The sequence below is a fragment of the Populus alba genome, chromosome 15 (genome assembly GCF_005239225.2).
Source record: "Populus alba chromosome 15, ASM523922v2, whole genome shotgun sequence".
Classification (NCBI taxonomy): domain Eukaryota; kingdom Viridiplantae; phylum Streptophyta; class Magnoliopsida; order Malpighiales; family Salicaceae; genus Populus; species Populus alba.
Genome location: NC_133298.1, coordinates 12,207,522 through 12,226,102, shown reverse-complemented (window position 1 = coordinate 12,226,102; position 18,581 = coordinate 12,207,522). Strand labels below are relative to the sequence as shown.

Here is an 18,581-nt window from a genome sequence, read left to right as displayed (position 1 = left end):
GTCTCAAAAACCAATGAAGTTGAATTTCTTTCGCAATGAGCAAAAGCTAATGTTGAAATTGTTTTCAAAGTCTCGAAACCAATGAAGTTGGTTTATTTTACTGATAGTAACCTATCAACCTATTCATATAAAGATAGTGAGTATTGGTTTCATGCATAAATATTTATAACTAGATTTAGATAAAAATATTTAATTATAATTTGGTTTCCCACTATTTTCCTACAAATTAATAGCCCTCGCTATTAATTAGGGAAATCTCGCTTAGATCTTCTAATAGGCAGGATTCCATTTAATTTATATGACCTTAAATAACTCAAAAAATCAAAATAAATTAAATTAGGTAAATAACATAGCTTATTAATCACATCTTTATATGACTTCTAGATCAGTTATGTGACATCTTTTTATTTAAACATATCATATATGTTTCGCCTAACTATTGCCTTTAATCTTTTATGATCATGAGTAACTCATACAAATCATGTAAGTTAGTTAAGTAGTACTCAATTTTATAGCATTAAACATATTTGATTAACGGTAACCTTGAGTAACTCAACAAATTATCCTTGAATAAAACTCTAGTTTTATACATATAAAATCAAAAGGCAATACATCATGTTCTTAACATGTACTTAATATACTAATGAGAGATTTATTATTTTAATTAAGTCTCACTCCATAGCATTAATGATATATCATACATAATAATTATGTATAAACATACACTCTTAACATGCCATTATAATTATATGATTATGGACATATATAAACTAATTCCCTCAAGCCATCGAAGGGAATTATGTGGTCAAAACCTAGATAGTTGTTACAAATCTTCATAAGTCTTTTGTGAGCACAATGGTTGTAGCCTTTTTTGCCGTTCTTTCTTTGTCTTAGATTACAAAATAAATTTTCCTATTTGAATTCTGAAATTTCTAAATCACATAACATTTACATAATTGTATAAGAAACCTTGAAATACATTCGAGGTGAATTAGATGGGGAAAAAAAATTTACAACACATAAGAAAAATAGAGAAAAGAAAAAATACTCATACCCTATATATTATTACAATCATTCAACTATAAAAACACAATGACATTGGTCTTTAATGTCTATAATCATCCATCATGCATAATAACATGTTAATATGCATAATAAAATTATTTCATGTTTTAATTCTAATTATAGGCTTTTGTGCAATTTTTAAAATAATATTTCTAACATTTAGAAATATTAAATCAAATCTAATTTGATAATTTTCCAAACATAACAAATTCAATCTAATAAAAGAAAATTTTCAAACTTTAATAAGAAAATTAATCATATTAAAATTCTTATTAACATCCGATCATATAAATAAAATTTTATTTCTTAAAAAATCTCTTAAACAAAGAAAAAAATATTTTTAAAAAAAATTAATTAAACAATTTAATTAAATCCTAATCATACAAGGATATTATAAAATTCAAAAAAATTTAATTAAACATTTTAATTCAATTCTAATCTTATTAGGAAAATTAATTTAATTTAGAGTCTTAATTTTAAAATACAAAATCAACATTTTATATATAGAGGGGTAGAATCATAATTATATCGCATATCCCATATTGTAAAAAAAGAATAAATAACAAGGGTAAATTAGTAAAGTATACTCTAAAACTCTATTATAATTAATTATAAATGTTAGGGATATAATGGTATTTATACCCCCAAAAACCCTAAAAAGACACCAAGGGTAGAATCATAATTTTGAACTGTAGATATTCAAATTTGTTTTTTGAGAAAAAATACATAAGAGAAAAATTAATTCTAGGAAAATAATTTGTGCACATAGAACTAATTTGAAATTAATGCCAATAAGAATTAAAATATGCAGTCAACAACCCTAATTGTCTAACAATGGTTGTGATACCACTATTGGGTTTCCCAAAACATATAGACGTAGTAAAAAAAGTAAATTTAGAATTTTTTAGGAATCTCAAGTATTAAACTAGATAGAACAAAAGTTGTTTTAGGATTTTAAGTGAATGTTACCTGAAGATTAGATGTTGTTTATGACTTTAAATATTTTCTTTAAAGACTAGGTTGTTTCAAACCACAAGCTATTTAGTTTTTGACCTCCAACGGTAATCCACACAAACCACTAGTGAGAAATCTTTTAAACCCTTTTAAGAAAATGAATTGTTATACTTTAAAGTGCTAGCTCTTTTCTTTTATGTTTTAGGTGTTTACGAACTGTTCTATACTCTACTCACCCTTACATCATCACTACTCATAGAAAATAAAAGGCATAATATAGGAAAACCTAAAAACCCTATAAATGACAAAATATCAATTTTTCCCTTAAATAGTATCATATGTATTATTTTAGGCTAATTTTAGAAATTTATCCAATCAAGTCCTTACTTGATTATTTATAGTTCTAGATTTGTAATCCTTTATAGTAATTACATTCTAGTCCTTAATTTCTAAAGTTTATTTACAATCAAATCATACTTGATTAATTTTCTAATTTAATTTTTAACCAATGATTTCTATGTGTATGACCCATTAGGTTCCTTAATTAGTTGTCCCAAATATGAATCACAATCCTAAATAAAATAGGATTAAACAAATTAATTTATTATCAATTCAACAATTGATTGATTTATATTTGAAGATCAAGTATAATGTCTAGTAATCTATCATGATCCCCAAAATATTAGGAAATTTATAAGTGATTCGATTTAACCTTTTCGTGACCAACTTCTTAGTGTAATTATTATCCCTTCATCAATAATGTTTTGATTTATACATTATAGCATGTAGTGTGTCTATTATGTTAAATTATATTTGTTCTCAACACCATAGTCATTGATTCTTCAAATAAGATTTGAAACTCTTTTGAATTCTCATTCCACCTTACGATAAGATTTACAATTAATACTATTTGAGAACGGATAAAATATTTTTTTTCTAATTCACTAAGGATGATGAATCCTTTTTTGATTACTTAAATACTTTTATATAGTTCATGTTATACTTAATATCTACCCATTTGATACCCTTGATTAGGATAACGTGTAGTAGGATCAAAATATAACACTCCTTATATAAAATAACTTAATGATATCAAGTCTAAGGATTACTTACACAATCATCATATGAGCCTTTCTATAGACACATGTGACTTCTATTTATGAAATTCTCATGCAAGTCAATTCAATACACATGTCATCTCACAAGAACTTACATATTAATTCTAGATATCTCTCATACCTTAGTTTATAAGAACAATTGTTTCCTTTCATAAAGGAAAGAACATAATATGTATTACTCTCAATAGTTTTAATTAATGTCTAATTTTAATAGAGCATTGATAAAAAAATATTTAGGAAGAATGCTTTAATGTAATAGGAATCTCATAATTATAAGAACTTTATAATTTTCTTTGCAAATCATTTTTATCCCTACAACTTTATCTTTACTCTAGACTTATTAATCAAATATTATATTCATTAATAAAATATTTGATGAATATTAAAGATAAATTAGATTTTATTAATAAATGAAATATATATACATGAACAAAATTAATATCATGTATAACTAAATGATTAACTAAAGGGCATATATATTAATAGTATCAAACTTGTAACGACCACAAATTCACATCTTTCTTAATTATAAGCTAATAAGAATGAGCTTGTCTAAAACATGGTTCAAAAGCTACAATAGATGACATAACAAAAAAAGAGCATCAAAACTTTGGCAAATGATAAGAACTTTAAGGAAATATTTAAAGCAAGAACAAAAACTAATTAATCATATATATCAATAAAATAGAAAAAGTAAGGAAAAAAAAAAGGATGGAACTAGCAAAGCTCAATCCAAAGCGCTCAAAAGCATGTAGTTAAAAGAAAACACAATAAAACCTCAATAACAAATAACAATCAAACTAAAAAAAAAAAAAAGAAGAAGGAGAAGAACTCAACATGGCACACAACAATTTCATATAAGCAACATGACACCATAATAGCTAAAAAAAGAAGTAAAAAATATTTTTTTAAAAAAAAGAATAAAAAAAAGGCTAATTAAGGAACAAAACAATTAAGCGAACAATAATGTCTTAATGATAAGTAAGGATTCATGAATCAAAGCAAAAGGGAAGAAAAACCCTTTGCCTTGTCCAACCCCAATAACGCAAGTGTATAACTTAACTAGTCAGATCATAGGTTTTGTAATATCTCATATCGGCGGGTGAGGAGTTGGTTGCTGACTTTATTAGTAGTGTTGGTTGTTGATTTGTCATATGCATTTTGGGGCGTCAGGCTCAGAGATGGGCTCACGTCACCAGAAACAAAACCGTGAGGGTGGTAAGGCCTAAAGTAGACAATATATGGCAGGTTGGGTTGGGCTATTATATTTGATATCAGAGCTGGCCTCACTGACTGTCTAATTGTGCCGACGGGGTCTTCAGGCTCCTTAACGGGGTGGGATTGTAATATCCCACATTGACGGTGAGGAGTTGGTTGCTAGCTTTATTACTAGTGATTGTTGTTGACTTGTCATATGCGTTTTGGAACGTTAGGTTCAGAGATGAGCTCGCGTCACCAAGAACAAAACTGTGAGGGCGGTAAAGCCTAAATCAGACAATATATGGCAGGTTGGGCCAGACTGTTATATGTTTGCTCCCTAGAGATCACTGGTTCGAGTCTCACAAACCTCAGGGCCACTGAAGGCTTACATGATTGTTAACTTCAGGGCTGGTGCAATTAGTTGAGGTGCATGCAAGCTGGCCCAAACACTCATGTTAATAATAAAAAAGAGCTCTAGGATAATACACATTTAATGAGTTAGTGTTAATTTAATTTATGAAAGTGTGAAAAACCAAAAATAACCCTCTAAAAACCCATAATATGAACAAATTAAAGATAAAAATGTAATAGAACAGAATCACAAATCATAGTTATTAAACCCGAACAGACCCGGCGGGTCAACCCGAGAGCTGGACCAGTCCAGGTTTGCCAAAAGACTAGCCGGTGCAACGACCCAGCCAAACCGGTCAACCCAGCAGGTCAACTCATGATCCAGGCGAGACCTTGTGTTTTTTTTTTTTTTTTCCAAATGTGGGATTTAAAACCCATTTGTATATATACTCTATGTTCCCAAGAAAAAGTTATGTTTTTTCAATGTGGGATAAAAAACCTTTTGATTTAAATACTTCAACTTAAAAGAATAACATGGTATCTTTTTAATGTGGAATTTGAAACCCATTAGTATATATACTTTATGTTCCTAAGAAAAAAGTTATGTTTTTTTAATGTGAGATTTAAAACTTATTAATATATATACTCTATGCTCCCAAGAAAAAATCTATCTTTTTTCAATGTGGGATTTGAAACCCATTAGTATATATACTTTATGTTCCCAAAAAAAAAGTTATGTTTTTTTAATGTAGAATAATTTTTTTTTTTTAAATACTTCAATCTAAAAGGTTAACATAATATCTTTTTAATATGGGACAAAATTTTTTTAAAAATATTTATTTAAACTTCATTATTTACAATATTTATAGCCTATATTTACATGGATTTTTTCTTAATTTTTTCATATAAAATATTAAAACTTTAATTTTTTTTTAATATTTTTCCGGGTTGATTCGGGTTAACCTGAGTTAACCCGGGTTGACCCATGAAACCTGAGTTAACCCGGGTTGACCCATGAAACCTGGGATCCGGCCCTTTGGCCAGGTCAACTTCGGACCGGGTTTAATAATTATGCCACAAATGGCACCGGAAGAAAAAGTAAGGGTAGTCATTTTCGGTTTGGTTCGGTTGCACAAATAATGCCATCCATTATGCAATAGAGAGAGAAGCAATGGCTCCAACACAACAAAAATGCATGCTCATTTAGTTTTTGTGTTAATTATTAATTATTAATGTTGTCAAAAACAAGAGAATCTGTTAAAAAAAACGAGGATAAGTGAGAAAAAAATAATCCTAATAAAGATACTAAATCAATCATAATTTGACAATACAAACATTTTAATAGAAAATAAATGAGTATAAACACTTGGATAAAAAATAAAAAAAAAATATACGTTATGTAATTAATTCTCTCAACTAAAATAGAGAAAAAAATATATTTGATATATAAACCAATTTTGCAAATCAAGGTAACAAGAAGCCTAATAAGATATTCTTAATTTTAAATCTCGTAAAATTAGTTAAATTAGGTACAAATTAATCTAGATATCAATAATAATAATAATAATAAAATGTCCATTCTCAACATCAATTGTCCACGTAAAAGAGATGTTAATCACTGTCAAACCAATTTTTATAAAAGTACTCAAATGAAAAAAATAAAATATTTTTAAAATTAAAAAGATCATCTTTAATACAATATTAAAACAAAGGAAACGCGTAAAGCAATTATCACAACAACAATTCAAAAGTCTTTAGCGGAATAAATTATAAATTATTTCTTTAGTTTTACAAAAATGAATTAAAAGAATTGAATTCATTTAATTTGAAAAAATTCATTAATTAGTCATTTGATTAGTGTTAACTCAGTCTAATTACTTTGTTCTATAAAATATCTTCTTTTTTGTCAATTTTTTCATGTTATTTTTCTTTCTTTTTTATTTTCTAAAATAAATAAATAGATGAAAAGAGCTAACTACTAATATTTTAAGAAAATAAAGGGACTATTTCATTGTTTTATAAAATTAGAGAGACTAATTTATAATTTGCTCGGAGTAATTAACTTTTATTCCTGTCTTGATAAAAATAATCACTCACAGGTTTTTGTTTATGATCTCAAGCTCCCAACAACACTATTAAACAGTCCACAAATCTCTTGCGATTCCTTAGCTTCCTTTCTGATCTTCTCTTCGCTCTTTAGTTACAGATCCTCTTTCGCTGTTTCTCCAAGCCCCAAATCAGAATCCAATCCAATCAGGTACCTTTGATCTGTTATCGTCTTTGTACTGTAATTTCTTGTTGATCCATCTATTTATGCTTGTTTAATCTTATTTATCTTCTTTGAGTAAATTTCTCTATTTTATTTTCACTTTCTTGAATTCCCCCCTCTTTTTTGCTCCTTTCCATCGCTTTCTGCATCTCTCTTTTTTGTCCTTTTCTTTTCGGGTTTGAAGTTATTGGGCTTTGTGCTTCGGATTTTCAATTCTGGATCTTGCCATGCTATTTGACTAGTATTGGAGTGGACTTTGTCGCTGATTCTTTGGCATTCTTGTCATTGCTACTGCTACTTTTGCATTCGCTCTGACTGCTGTATTGCTATTATTATTTCTCTTTTATTCCCATCAAAGACCACCCCTTTTCACAAGCTGTTGAATCGGAATTTGGGCATCAATAAGCTTTACCATGCCAAGGACGAGCTTTTAGCATGCCTGTCTGTTGAGCGTTTGGTCTTGTGTGGTTGGATCAGCTCGCTGAGTATTTCTATTTTAGTTAGTCAATTCTTTGCTTATTCATGGGTTTGAATCCTGTGTGGACATGTTTGTTGATGGTTTTCTCTGCTTGTTTAGATAGTGCCCCATTTGTTTATTTTCTTACATTTTCCCCCTCTCCAGGGTTATGCTTAACTATATTGGTTCCTTTATTTTTTTGGATAAAAGTGATTGTCCTATTAGCTTATCCAATTGGTTTCATTGGTATGTTTCCTCCATTGAATTGGCTTATTGAATTTCATGTGCAGATGGCAACGCAGGAAACAGCTCCTGCTTCTGGTCCCAGTGCTCAAGTTGTTGGCAATGCCTTCGTGGAGCAATACTATCACATTCTGCACGAATCACCAGAATTGGTACATAGATTTTATCAAGATTCAAGCTCGCTAAGCCGACCAAATACCGATGGTTTTATGACAACAGTTACTACCATGCAAGTATGTTCATATGTAGACTTTCAGTGCAAATGCACTGCGTGTGTTAATATGATGAAATATGGTGACTTTTCTCTTGCAGCAAATGTGCATTGTACTATTTTTGTTAATCTGTTCACCAAGTAAAGCATATTGCTTGCTTTCTCTAGTTAATAAATGTGAGGCTAACAAGCTCATTCAATTACTGTGATTTAGGACATGCTCTGTGATAATTGCTGATGAGTGCATTAGATGAGACAATTTTTTTTTAATAATTTAAAAAAGGGGAATAAAAAAGTTTGCTGAATGATCTATTTTCATTACCCTTTTTATGTAAATGAATTGTTCTGTGCACCATTGTCTAATCTGCTTATATTGCTTTGGGAATCTCTATGATCAAGTTAGGTAGCTCAGAATTACTGCAATAAAACTTCAGGTAGAAAAGCTTGTCATCCCACTATTAAGTATGGGTATTTTTCTTAATGGTAATTGACGCACTTTCAGAATCAGCACAATCACTTCAACTCCAAAGGTTTGCCAATTCACATTTTCTGACTTGCATTTAGTCCTCGATATAGCTCACACAGAATAAAATTTTCAAGAAAATTTTCTTCAGACTGGTATTCATTATGGGATTTACCTCTCGTATTTGTTCAGGAAACATGGATATTCTGTACTGATAACTGGCTTGAATGAGAGTCTTAAATTCTTGTTATAGTCTGGCATAGGTTGATGGGCGGTTTTTATTGTTCTTTGTCTTGGAGCAGGCAATCAATGACAAGATCCTTTCATTGAATTATGAAGATTACACAGCTGAGATAAAAACAGCAGATGCTCAAGAGTCGCATGCGAAAGGAGTGATTGTTCTTGTAACTGGGTGCTTAACTGGAAAGGATGACGTGAAAAAGAAATTCACACAAACATTCTTTCTTGCTCCTCAAGAAAAAGGGTACTTTGTATTGAATGATGTATTTAGGTTTGTTGGAGAGAACGAACCAATGCCAAACACTTCTGCTTTGGCTAATGGCATCGTTGAAAATGCTCCACCTGCCTTGACAGCAGAATCAGGTTGGGATGATGTGGTAGAACCAGGTTGGCATAATATTCTGGCTCTCACTTCTTTTCTTTTTTTCTCCCCTTTTTTATATTTGTCATTATCCTCGGTATATTCATTAGGAATACAAATACTGAACTTGCAATTAAAAATCTCTCCAGATCCCACTCAGGTTACTGATCATCTTACGGTGGATCCTGCTACTTCCTTTGAAGAGGAAGATCTAAATAATGGTTCTGAAGTTTGTGATCATTCTGATAAGGAGGATGGTTCAGTGATTGACGTAGAGGTGGTTGAACCTGTAACTGATTCAACTCAGAATGAAATTCTTGCAACTATTAATGCAGCTCCTGCTTCCTTGGAGGATGCTCCAAAGATATCATATGCTTCAATTGTGAGTTGATGCTCATAATTATCTTATTGTACATTTTAGTACTATTTTAACCCCTTCTGACAATTTTTTAACTTTAATCTTGTATAGTTAAAAGTGATGAAAGGTAATACACCTCATCCAGTCCATTTTTCTATGACTAAAATGAGAGCTGCACCAATAAGCATTGAGCAACAGTCAGCTAACTCTGCAAAGTCAGCTGCACCAGAGGCTTTGGCTTCAGCTGGTAGCAGTGCTGGTGAAACCAGCGATGTTCATGAAGAAGGTATTGTTTGCCTTTTGAGTTGATAGATTGTCATACCTTGATATTTTTTCTCGAGTTTGGTATGTACATATTCTCTAATTATCAATCCAAATGTATTATTCTAAAATAAAGATGCTTGTGGTGTGAGTGGAGTGATTGAATCTCTTTTGCCAAGTGGATACCCTGATGGCAATATCCCTCACTTTAGAAGGGTAGGTACCTTTATTGAAGGGTTAGGTGAGGAGCCTGCCTCATAATGTCATCTATATTGGATGCAGCAGGATCAGTATTTTTTATATCTGACTTTCGTGTGGTAGTCTGGTGGATGTTCTGTTGGTTTTTGTTCTATTTTCCTGATCGTATATTGTTTACTTTGCTTTATTGCAGCTGAAGGTCACTCTATATTTGTTAAAAATTTACCTTTTGACGCAACGGTTGGACAGCTTGAAGAGGCATTTAAACATTTTGGGCCAATCAAGCGTGGTGGCATTCAAGTCAGGAGTAGTAAGGTCTGGTTTGCATGACATTTTTGCATTCCATCTCAACCAAACAATTATTTGTGTAATGCTTATGGTTATCCCTGATGATCTGCAGCAAGGATTCTGTTTTGGCTTTGTTGAATTTGAAACTATGAGTTCCATGCAGGGTGCTCTTGAGGTAATGTATAATAAATACCTTACTTTTTCATTTTTTTGTAAGTTTTCTCTTGTATTGATTTACCATGTGGATTATGAAGTACAAAAAAAAATGATGATCCTATGGTAATTTAAGCTCATCCAGCAACATACCTGAATTGGTTCCTGTTTCTCTCTTCAATTCTTAATCTCTGTTCCTGTACATTTGGAGAAAGGTTATACATGTTTTGTACTGATTGATGGCACTTAGGTTTTTCCACTAATTGGATCAAGAGATCAGAGTTTTTTTATGAAGGTGTGGGTCTTTGGGCCATTGTGCTTGTAGGTTCTCAGCTGAGGTGCCTTCACTTAGATGCACTTGAGGTGCCTTTTACGTGACCAACATTGCATGTATATGAAAGAAAAACAAAGCTAAAGGTCACTCAAGTTTTTCTGATCTTGAGCAGAACTCTCTCTCTACACACACACACACACACACTTGCATGCTTTCACACAGCCAGAAGCAGCTGTTCTTAGTCTTAATAATATTTTAACTTTTCTCTTATCTCTTAAAAGGTGTTATTGATTTGAGCTACGAGTGTCAATGACATGTTTAGTGCTTTCACTCCTTTTTCCAACTGTGCAAGCTTATGCCAAGTATCTTGTCTCTTATACTAATTTAACAATTGCTAAAACAAATTCCAGGCTTCACCTATCAATATCGGGGATCATCAAGCTATTGTCGAGGAAAAGAGAACAAATACCCGAGGTAAGCTATATATGTCCTTGAATTGGTGCTGTGATTTGAATCCCAACCACTGGGGATGGCAATGGGTATCTATGGGTTGGGTTTGAAACTATACATACTTGAACCCGCACCCTAACCCCAACCCAAAATTACTATCCATGCCCAACTCGAAACCTGATGGGTATGTATTTTTGATATCCAAACCCAAAACCAACTGGGTTTCGGCTATCCATACCCGAGAAAATAATGATTTTTTGCATCTCTTTCTTTCATGGTTGCTGGGCATGTTTAGCTGAGTAAAAAAAATGAGATCAAATCTTTTTGCCTAGCTGCTGAGAAATTGAAAAGACATGAAAACTAGTATCTTCAACCTTATTTTCCATCAACAATTAAACTTATCTAAACTTGAAACATTCCTTGTGAGATTGCTAAGCAAAGGGGACGATGATGACCTTTCTTTTTCTTGCAACAAATCAAAGGAATGTCAAATCAAAAGAGATCAAAGGCTTGGTCCCTTTTACAAAACAAATTTTTGAGATCAACAGTATATTAAAACACATAGAAATTAGTTGAAAAACAAACAACTCCATAGAGGGCCACAACTAGGCTGCCACTGCTGCTAGATCCGCTGTTGCCGCCACTGGATGGAGAAGAGAGTGAGAGGAAGTGAAGTGACGGCTGGAAGCTGAAAGGAGAAGTGAAAAACCGTTATTTTCCATTAATATATACATAGCTGGGTATAAGTGTAATTTCATCAAACCTTAAGGTTATTAATGTATTTCGGGTTGGGTCCGGGTAGGTAGAGCAATATCTGAACCTGACCCGAAACCTGAATTTTTCCTTCAGGCTTTACCTGACTCAAAACCTGATTGGGTAAAAAAAACTCCTACCTATTCAGATCAGGTAGAGTGGGTATCTATCAGATTCGGGTAAAATTGTCATCCTTACCAACCATCACAGATAGGATTGCATTTAAAGAGGGCTAAAACCTACATCCAGGCCTAGATGGAAACTAGCTAGGGTTCAAATGGTCCAAAAGACTAGAAGTTCATGGTTCGGTCCTATTAAAGACAAGTTTTAGATGGTTGGTTTCAGGACCAGGATGTAGAATATTGTGTTTTGGGGATTTAGAAATTGAAAATATATGTAGAATATGATAAATTAATGTAAAAACAAAATAGAAAACTACTAGCCTAACACTAGTAAAATCAAGGAATCACTCCTTAATGAAAGAATCCCACTCAAAATGTTAAGCACTTTATTCCTAATAAATTCTCTCATTGAAATTGAAAGACTACTACAAACATATTAAATAAACGGTGCTTGGACTTTATTCTTGCTCTAATGAACTTGGGACTTTTAACCGAGAAATATATAAGAATTCCTAAACAAGAAACCTAAACAAGTCAATTGTTTAAAGACTAATAAAAAAATGTATGTCCTGCTGAAACTTCCAGCAATCTATAAAATACAGAATAGCATGACTACTAAATGGAAGGCCGCCTTTGCGGAGACTGAAAACAACCTGGAAAACCTTTAACCAACTCCCAAAAGAATCCTCATCCCACAGAATTAACTCTTGGGGTTTGAATATTTTCTTCGGTTGTTCCTTGCTTAAATATTTGCCTAAAGTCAAAGCTAAATCCCTAGGTTGTTGCATCATAGTTTTTCTAGAGACAGAAGATCTAACAATATTGCAGACACTTTTTTACCTCAAAACGAAGCCCATTGTGGGCTATAAGATTCCAGAAGAGGATGTGCAAAGGCTACAGACGCTTCTTTATAAAGCCTTTGCTTAGCACGTGCCACCTTCATGAGAGGCGCAAAACAATTACATCCTGTTTGGAATCAAATCACATATGAAATTGAATTCAATTCCACATGTGATTTGAATTTAATTGATAACCTATTATAATTCCTGTGCTTTGAATAAAATACTATGGAATTGAATAGAATTAACAATCTTAACTATTTTATTCTTAATTCAGAATTGCATGGTACAACTTCTCGGTGAATAATTTGACTTTGTGACAAGTATTACAAGTAATGACCTCTTCAAGTTTTTATATATCGTTGGAAAATGACTACCTTCTATCATAATAATTTGGATTAACAAGCATGAAAATTCAAAATGTTATTTAAGATGCAAATGCATGCAAAGAAGCCATTACTTTGGTATGTTTTGGGAATAAAAGCCACGCCACTGTGTAGAAGACCATGGAAATGGATATTATAATAGAGGCCATTATTGATCATTAATGGACATTTAATCTTAGGGAAGATGTAAAAACCAGTATTGCTTAATTTAGTGGGTTTTAAGAAGGGCAGTGACCGTATTAAAATTAAAAAAAAAAAAATTGATGTATTTTTTAGCGAAAAGTACTTTGAAGCAACTATTACCATACTTTCAAACACTCTCTAAGTTCACTGTGCCAAGCCCACGTCACTAAGGAGTCTCTGGAAAATCATATTATTAGTTAGGAGAAGGTAGCATAGATGAACAATTTAAAGTGAAGAGAAGTTTTTGTTGAAGTTTTTTGCAAATCAAAGGATCTCCCCTCTGATTTACTTTTGTTTATTTTTTATGATTTGAATTTCATTTGGAATTCAAATCAACACCCTCAAAAGAGTTCTAAATACTTGTATTGATTTAACCCTTGGAATTGAATTCAATTCCAACGGTTCCAAACAGCCTGATAAGATCTGCTTCCTTGTGTTTCCATTAAGGCCAATTCCTGGCTACCTAATGATTTAAGGTTGATGATAAAATGGCAGAAACAATACAATCTAAAAAAATGGAGGGATTGAAGCGGCTGCAGCAATTCCTTGGCATCACTGCCTCTTAGATCCAGTGAAGACCTCTACCCCATACTTACCATCTCTCACAAACCTTTTTCAGAGCTGAATCAGTCTTAAGTAGGGGCATATAAAGACAAGAAAACGTCTCCCAAGGCTTGCACCATCACCACATATCTGTAAAATCCTGTAAAATCCAAACTTAGACAGAACAGGCAAGAACCATTTAACCACTAAAACCTAGATCTCCTTGAACCATCCAAACATCTACCAAGTTCAACCTCCACCATGACCAGTCCGAACCACCCTTTTGAGTCTGGTCACCACAAGCTTCAAGCTACTGTAGGAGACCATTATTGTAACCAAATATAAAATAAAAGACAGGCATCTCCAGATATGCCTTGAGAGCAGCAAGGATCTATACCACCCCTTGGCAGGTGGTGGAGGTAAAGAACCATGCCTTGAGGGAGTAGAATGAGCTAATGAACTTTGATATGCTAGTAGAAGGAAGGTTATGGAACCTGGATAGGAGTCTCCCTCTCTTTAGTTTGGGAAAGGAAAAGAGAGCTGTCAGTTCAGTTGTGTATTTGCCTTGTGTTTTTTTCATTTTTAACTTCTATCGACACCTGCAGGCATAAATAAAATTGTAAAATTTTGCTGGTGCTTGCAGTTGGAAGCAGTAGTGGGAGGGGGAGGTATTCTTCAGGAAGAAGTGGGTTTCGGAGTGACAGTTTTAAGAGCCGTGGGAACTTTTTTGGTAGCCGGGGACATGGCAGGAATGAATTCAAAAACCAGGGTGAGTTTTCAGGGCGGCCTAGGGGTTCAACTGGATATGCTGGAGAGGATCATCAGCAAGGTAATCAGAGTGGAAGCCGAAGGGGAGGGCGTCAAGGTGGGACAAAAAGTAGTTCATTTTCTACATGAGCACAGGGAAGGAAAGTTGACAGATGATTTTTTTGACAGTACAAATGAGGGGCATGATGACAATAGATTTTGTTTTGGTTTTATTTTTTAGTGTATTTTTATATTTGCAACTGCTCGTAAGAATATTACTGAATCTTTTGTTTTTTTTTTTTTTTCATGCCCCCCTCGCTCGGGGGACATTTCATAAAAAGCATAAAAGCTTACATGAGATTGAAATGGTGTGGCTGCAATCATCGATTAACATTGTGATGATTTCCTAGCTCCCCCGCTCCGTCCTTTTCTTTTATTAAAAGAAACTGTTTCTCAGCTTATGTGGAAGGGAAATTGATATCGTTAATCGTATTGAGTGATTTCTACACACACACTATCACAGAGCTTGTCTCTCATTTTGAAGGCTGATGTTGGTTTTCAGCGGCATCAAAGCATCATAGATGGACTGCTAGCAGTAGTGATAAATTATCTGAACAGGTATATAAATTTGACAAATGAAAATCAATTTGATTTCTGCAAGTTGGATACAAAATTTGAAGCAGCAAAGGCTGCAGATCCACCAGCTACGCAAAGCAGAACAACTGCAACCTGCAAAGCAACCTCCCAAGGGTAATCCTCGGGCACAAGATAGGCACAAGAGGGTCCTAAAAGCAGCAGTCCCAGGCTAAGGCTTAACAGAGCCCCTGGGGTTCCCGGGTCTGTAGCTGCTGAGAGGACTCCCAGTTCTTCTGCCTTCGAGAGTAGCCCCAGTTTCTCTATTGTTGACAAGGAGAGGCCAAACTTCTCCGCTGCTGAAAGTAAGCCTGCTTTCTCAGCTTTGGTTAGTAATTTAAGTTGCTCCACCCTCGTCAGTAGCTTAATCGGAGGTGAGGTTGCGAGAGGGCGGCTTCTAGGGCCTTGCTCGCCAAGGGGGAAGACATTTGAGCTCTGGCTTGGTATTAATTGTCACATAGCAATAGAAGAATAAGAAAATGATGGCTGCTACGAATTAGAGTTGACAGCAAGATGATGATGATGAAAGGTAGAGCAGAGAAGAACTGACCTTTCTAGAGCTTACAGTCTTGGCAGCTGAGGGCAAAGGCTTCTGGGAAGCCATGGATTTGATTAGAAGAGGTGAATGTGATATAGCTGCTGCTGCTGCTTTCATCCTGAATGGAAGTCCTCTGCTGCCACACAATGCTGTGGCCTCCATCTTCTGGATTTTGGAAAAGCTCTGAATGGAATGAATGATAGACAAAGGAGAGACGATGGATTGGGTTTTTGTCACTCGGGGTGTCCAGCTGGCAGTATATGTTTGGCTACTTTTTTCATCTAAATATTATTGATTGGTTTCTATTTTTCCTCCAAAAAATAAATGAGCCCAGCCCACTTACATCCTGGGGGGGGGGGAGCCATAATTAATAATTAAAAAAAATCATATGTAATGTTTCAATTATTTCTATTAATTTGAAAAAAAAAAAACCTTTTTATCAATGAAAAAAGACCTTTTGAAATAGTTTAATATAATTTCTTACAAAAATCTTAAATTTAAGTTTGTCAATAATAATTTAAATAGCTCAACAGTATAGTAATTTGCTAGGAAAACAAGAAAGAAATCTTCGTACATGTTTGCCCCTGCATATTAAAGCCACAAGAGGCAGTCAAGCAAGGCTTCCTCTGTAATTTTAAATGACACACCGCATCAAATAAAAACCCTAATTTCGGTGGAAAAAACCCTGTTTTCTTCTGCCTCTCTAAAATCTAAAACCCTAAACAACTCTCTCAATCTTACAAGTTCACCAATGGCAGATTCATCAGTTTCTACTGACAAGCTAAAAGCTTTCTGGCACTCTCAAGTTCACGATGAGGAAAAATGGGCCCTCAACATGGTACTTCTCTCTCCCTCTCTCTAAAACACACACAAATTTACTAATTTATTCCTTGACTTGGTTCTTGCTTCCCTTTAATCAAATTTTTGTTTTGTTGATTTGGAATGTGAATTGAATTGAAGCATCAAATTTTGTTATTTAGAGAGATGCTATGGGAGGACTTATGTTAGAACTTAATCTCCTTTACCTCAAGTTCTGAGGATCTAGGAAAGACAAACTCGGTTATAACAGTCTGTGATGCTGTTTCACTATATTTAGTTTAAGATTTGGGTCCTTAAATTGTACTATGATTCCTTTATTAAGTAATCCCAGAGGTCCCAAATTTGTCTGACTTGTTCTATTTTGCTTGTGAGTCGAAGTTATAATTACATAGAGGTAGAAGAACATAATGTATTAACAGAGAGAAAAAAAACAACTCTAATGGATGACATCAACGCGCAGGAACAGCCAACATTAGGAGAAACAAACTCTGATGAATTTGTGCTTGACGAAGTAGCTCTGTTTGTAACACTGGTTTTTAGATGAACAAGTGAAAACCATATAGGTTACTTGGTCCTGGAGTCTTGCGACTCTTCCTTTCCTGAGTGATTGAAGTTGATGGCCTTGTTTTGGTTTTTCTGTAAATGCCTCCTACGTCCAGTTGACTGGAATTTAAGACCTTAGAAAATGCTTTCTGTATTTAGTTGAATGAAGTGTAAGGCCTTTGGTTTAGTTAAAAGAAATGGATTTGTTTTGGTTTTGATGCAAAAAGCTCGCTGTTTTTAAGAGCGAGATCTCCTCTGTGCCATTTGGAAAAGCATGGGGGAATGCTCTTGTCTTTTTGCCCAAAGTAACTAAAAGAGATGTTTAAGCACAGCCTGGTTGCAGATCCTTGCTAAGAGAATCTCAACGGTATTCAAAGTGCTATTTTTATTTTTAGAATTTTTTAGCACTGCTAATGCTGAATCTTAGCCAAGGCATAGACTAAAATCAATAGTGGAAATTAGCAAATGCCTGACTTTCACACTGTTTAGTTAGATGAATAATGCAGCTCCTGTTACCATTTGCTCCATCAACTGGTAAGGATTTTACTAGTAAAGACTTTAGCTTCACTAGCATTATTTTCTGAGAACTTACTTGTCTGCTCATGTTACATATCTTTTATTCTTCTTTACAGTTTGTTCAATTTCCATGAGCACGGCTAGTAGCTGATTTCATTTGTTGTCTAGTAAGGAACTGCTTCTTTCTTGTTGCAGAAACTGCTTCGAGCTGTTGGACTGTTTGCTGGATCTATTTTTCTGATGCGGAATTATGGTGATCTTATGGCAATATGAGGATTGATGAAGGGCTGCAATACTGCAGTCTCTTATTTCTGGCTAAATTAGTACTGTGAGCTCATGAGGTTGGATGGGTCTCTTTGGATACTGTGAATGGCAGATTTTCTTGCAATACTTTCAGATTTTCCGTAGTTTAGTGTTCTTACTTTGGAATATGGACCTGTTTCTTCAATCTCCTCTGGAAAATAAACATATATTCTAGATGACTTGTCTTTGTTTGCACAACTTGCCAATCTCATTGATTCCTGCTAGTTTCTGTTGTTAATTAACTTAAATGACTTGTTTTGCTAGTACTTGTGTTCTTAATGCATACTAATAACTTGTTATGATAAGGTATATGGGGCTTTGGAAGATTTTGAAATTGCTGACCAAATAACCTCGATGATTTTGCACCTCACTCTTGATTATCATACGTATTCTGTATGAGCTGAGAAATATAAGCACGAGAGAGAAAATGAGAGAATTAAAAATGAGTTTAACTTCGAATATTTTTCTTCATTTTTTTTTTTTCAAAATAGATACATAGAACAAGTATTGAAAGTTAATTCTAGGTTTTAAATTTTAATATATATATATATATATATATATATATATATATATATTAATTTTGTCTTTTAAGCTGAATAGTTATTCTCACTAACTAGTAAAGGGGCAAACTGAAGGGGGGATGGCTACGTGTGCTCTCTTTTTATTTACAATATTTCCGGTTAAATAAAATAAAATTGGCCATCCAACAATAATTATTTTCGTTCATGTAACTAAAGTATTT

At 33.5% G+C, this 18,581-nt stretch overlaps 3 protein-coding genes across 3 annotated transcripts; 2 read left to right on the top strand and 1 right to left on the bottom strand.

Moving 5' to 3' along the window:
• The first annotated feature begins 6,753 nt into the window (after positions 1–6,753).
• LOC118033408 (nuclear transport factor 2) lies at positions 6,754–14,943 on the top strand. Its single transcript, XM_035038390.2, has 9 exons — positions 6,754–6,945; positions 7,705–7,890; positions 8,634–8,958; positions 9,082–9,314; positions 9,402–9,576; positions 9,943–10,064; positions 10,150–10,212; positions 10,875–10,938; positions 14,384–14,943. Exons 2-9 carry the CDS (start codon positions 7,705–7,707, stop codon positions 14,635–14,637), a joined length of 1,422 nt encoding a protein of 473 aa, XP_034894281.1. The 5' UTR covers positions 6,754–6,945; the 3' UTR covers positions 14,638–14,943.
• A 171-nt stretch (positions 14,944–15,114) lies between these two features.
• Positions 15,115–15,868, bottom strand: LOC118033409 (uncharacterized). Its single transcript, XM_035038392.2, has 2 exons — positions 15,671–15,868; positions 15,115–15,555 (listed from the first exon to the last, which is right to left on the bottom strand). Exons 1-2 carry the CDS (start codon positions 15,818–15,820, stop codon positions 15,130–15,132), a joined length of 576 nt encoding a protein of 191 aa, XP_034894283.1. The 5' UTR covers positions 15,821–15,868; the 3' UTR covers positions 15,115–15,129.
• A 439-nt stretch (positions 15,869–16,307) lies between these two features.
• Positions 16,308–18,037, top strand: LOC118033410 (mitochondrial import receptor subunit TOM5 homolog). The gene is made up of 2 exons (XM_035038393.2): positions 16,308–16,496; positions 17,732–18,037. The coding sequence occupies exons 1-2, from the start codon at positions 16,410–16,412 to the stop codon at positions 17,807–17,809; spliced, it is 165 nt and encodes a 54-aa protein (XP_034894284.1). The 5' UTR covers positions 16,308–16,409; the 3' UTR covers positions 17,810–18,037.
• Positions 18,038–18,581: the final 544 nt, after the last annotated feature.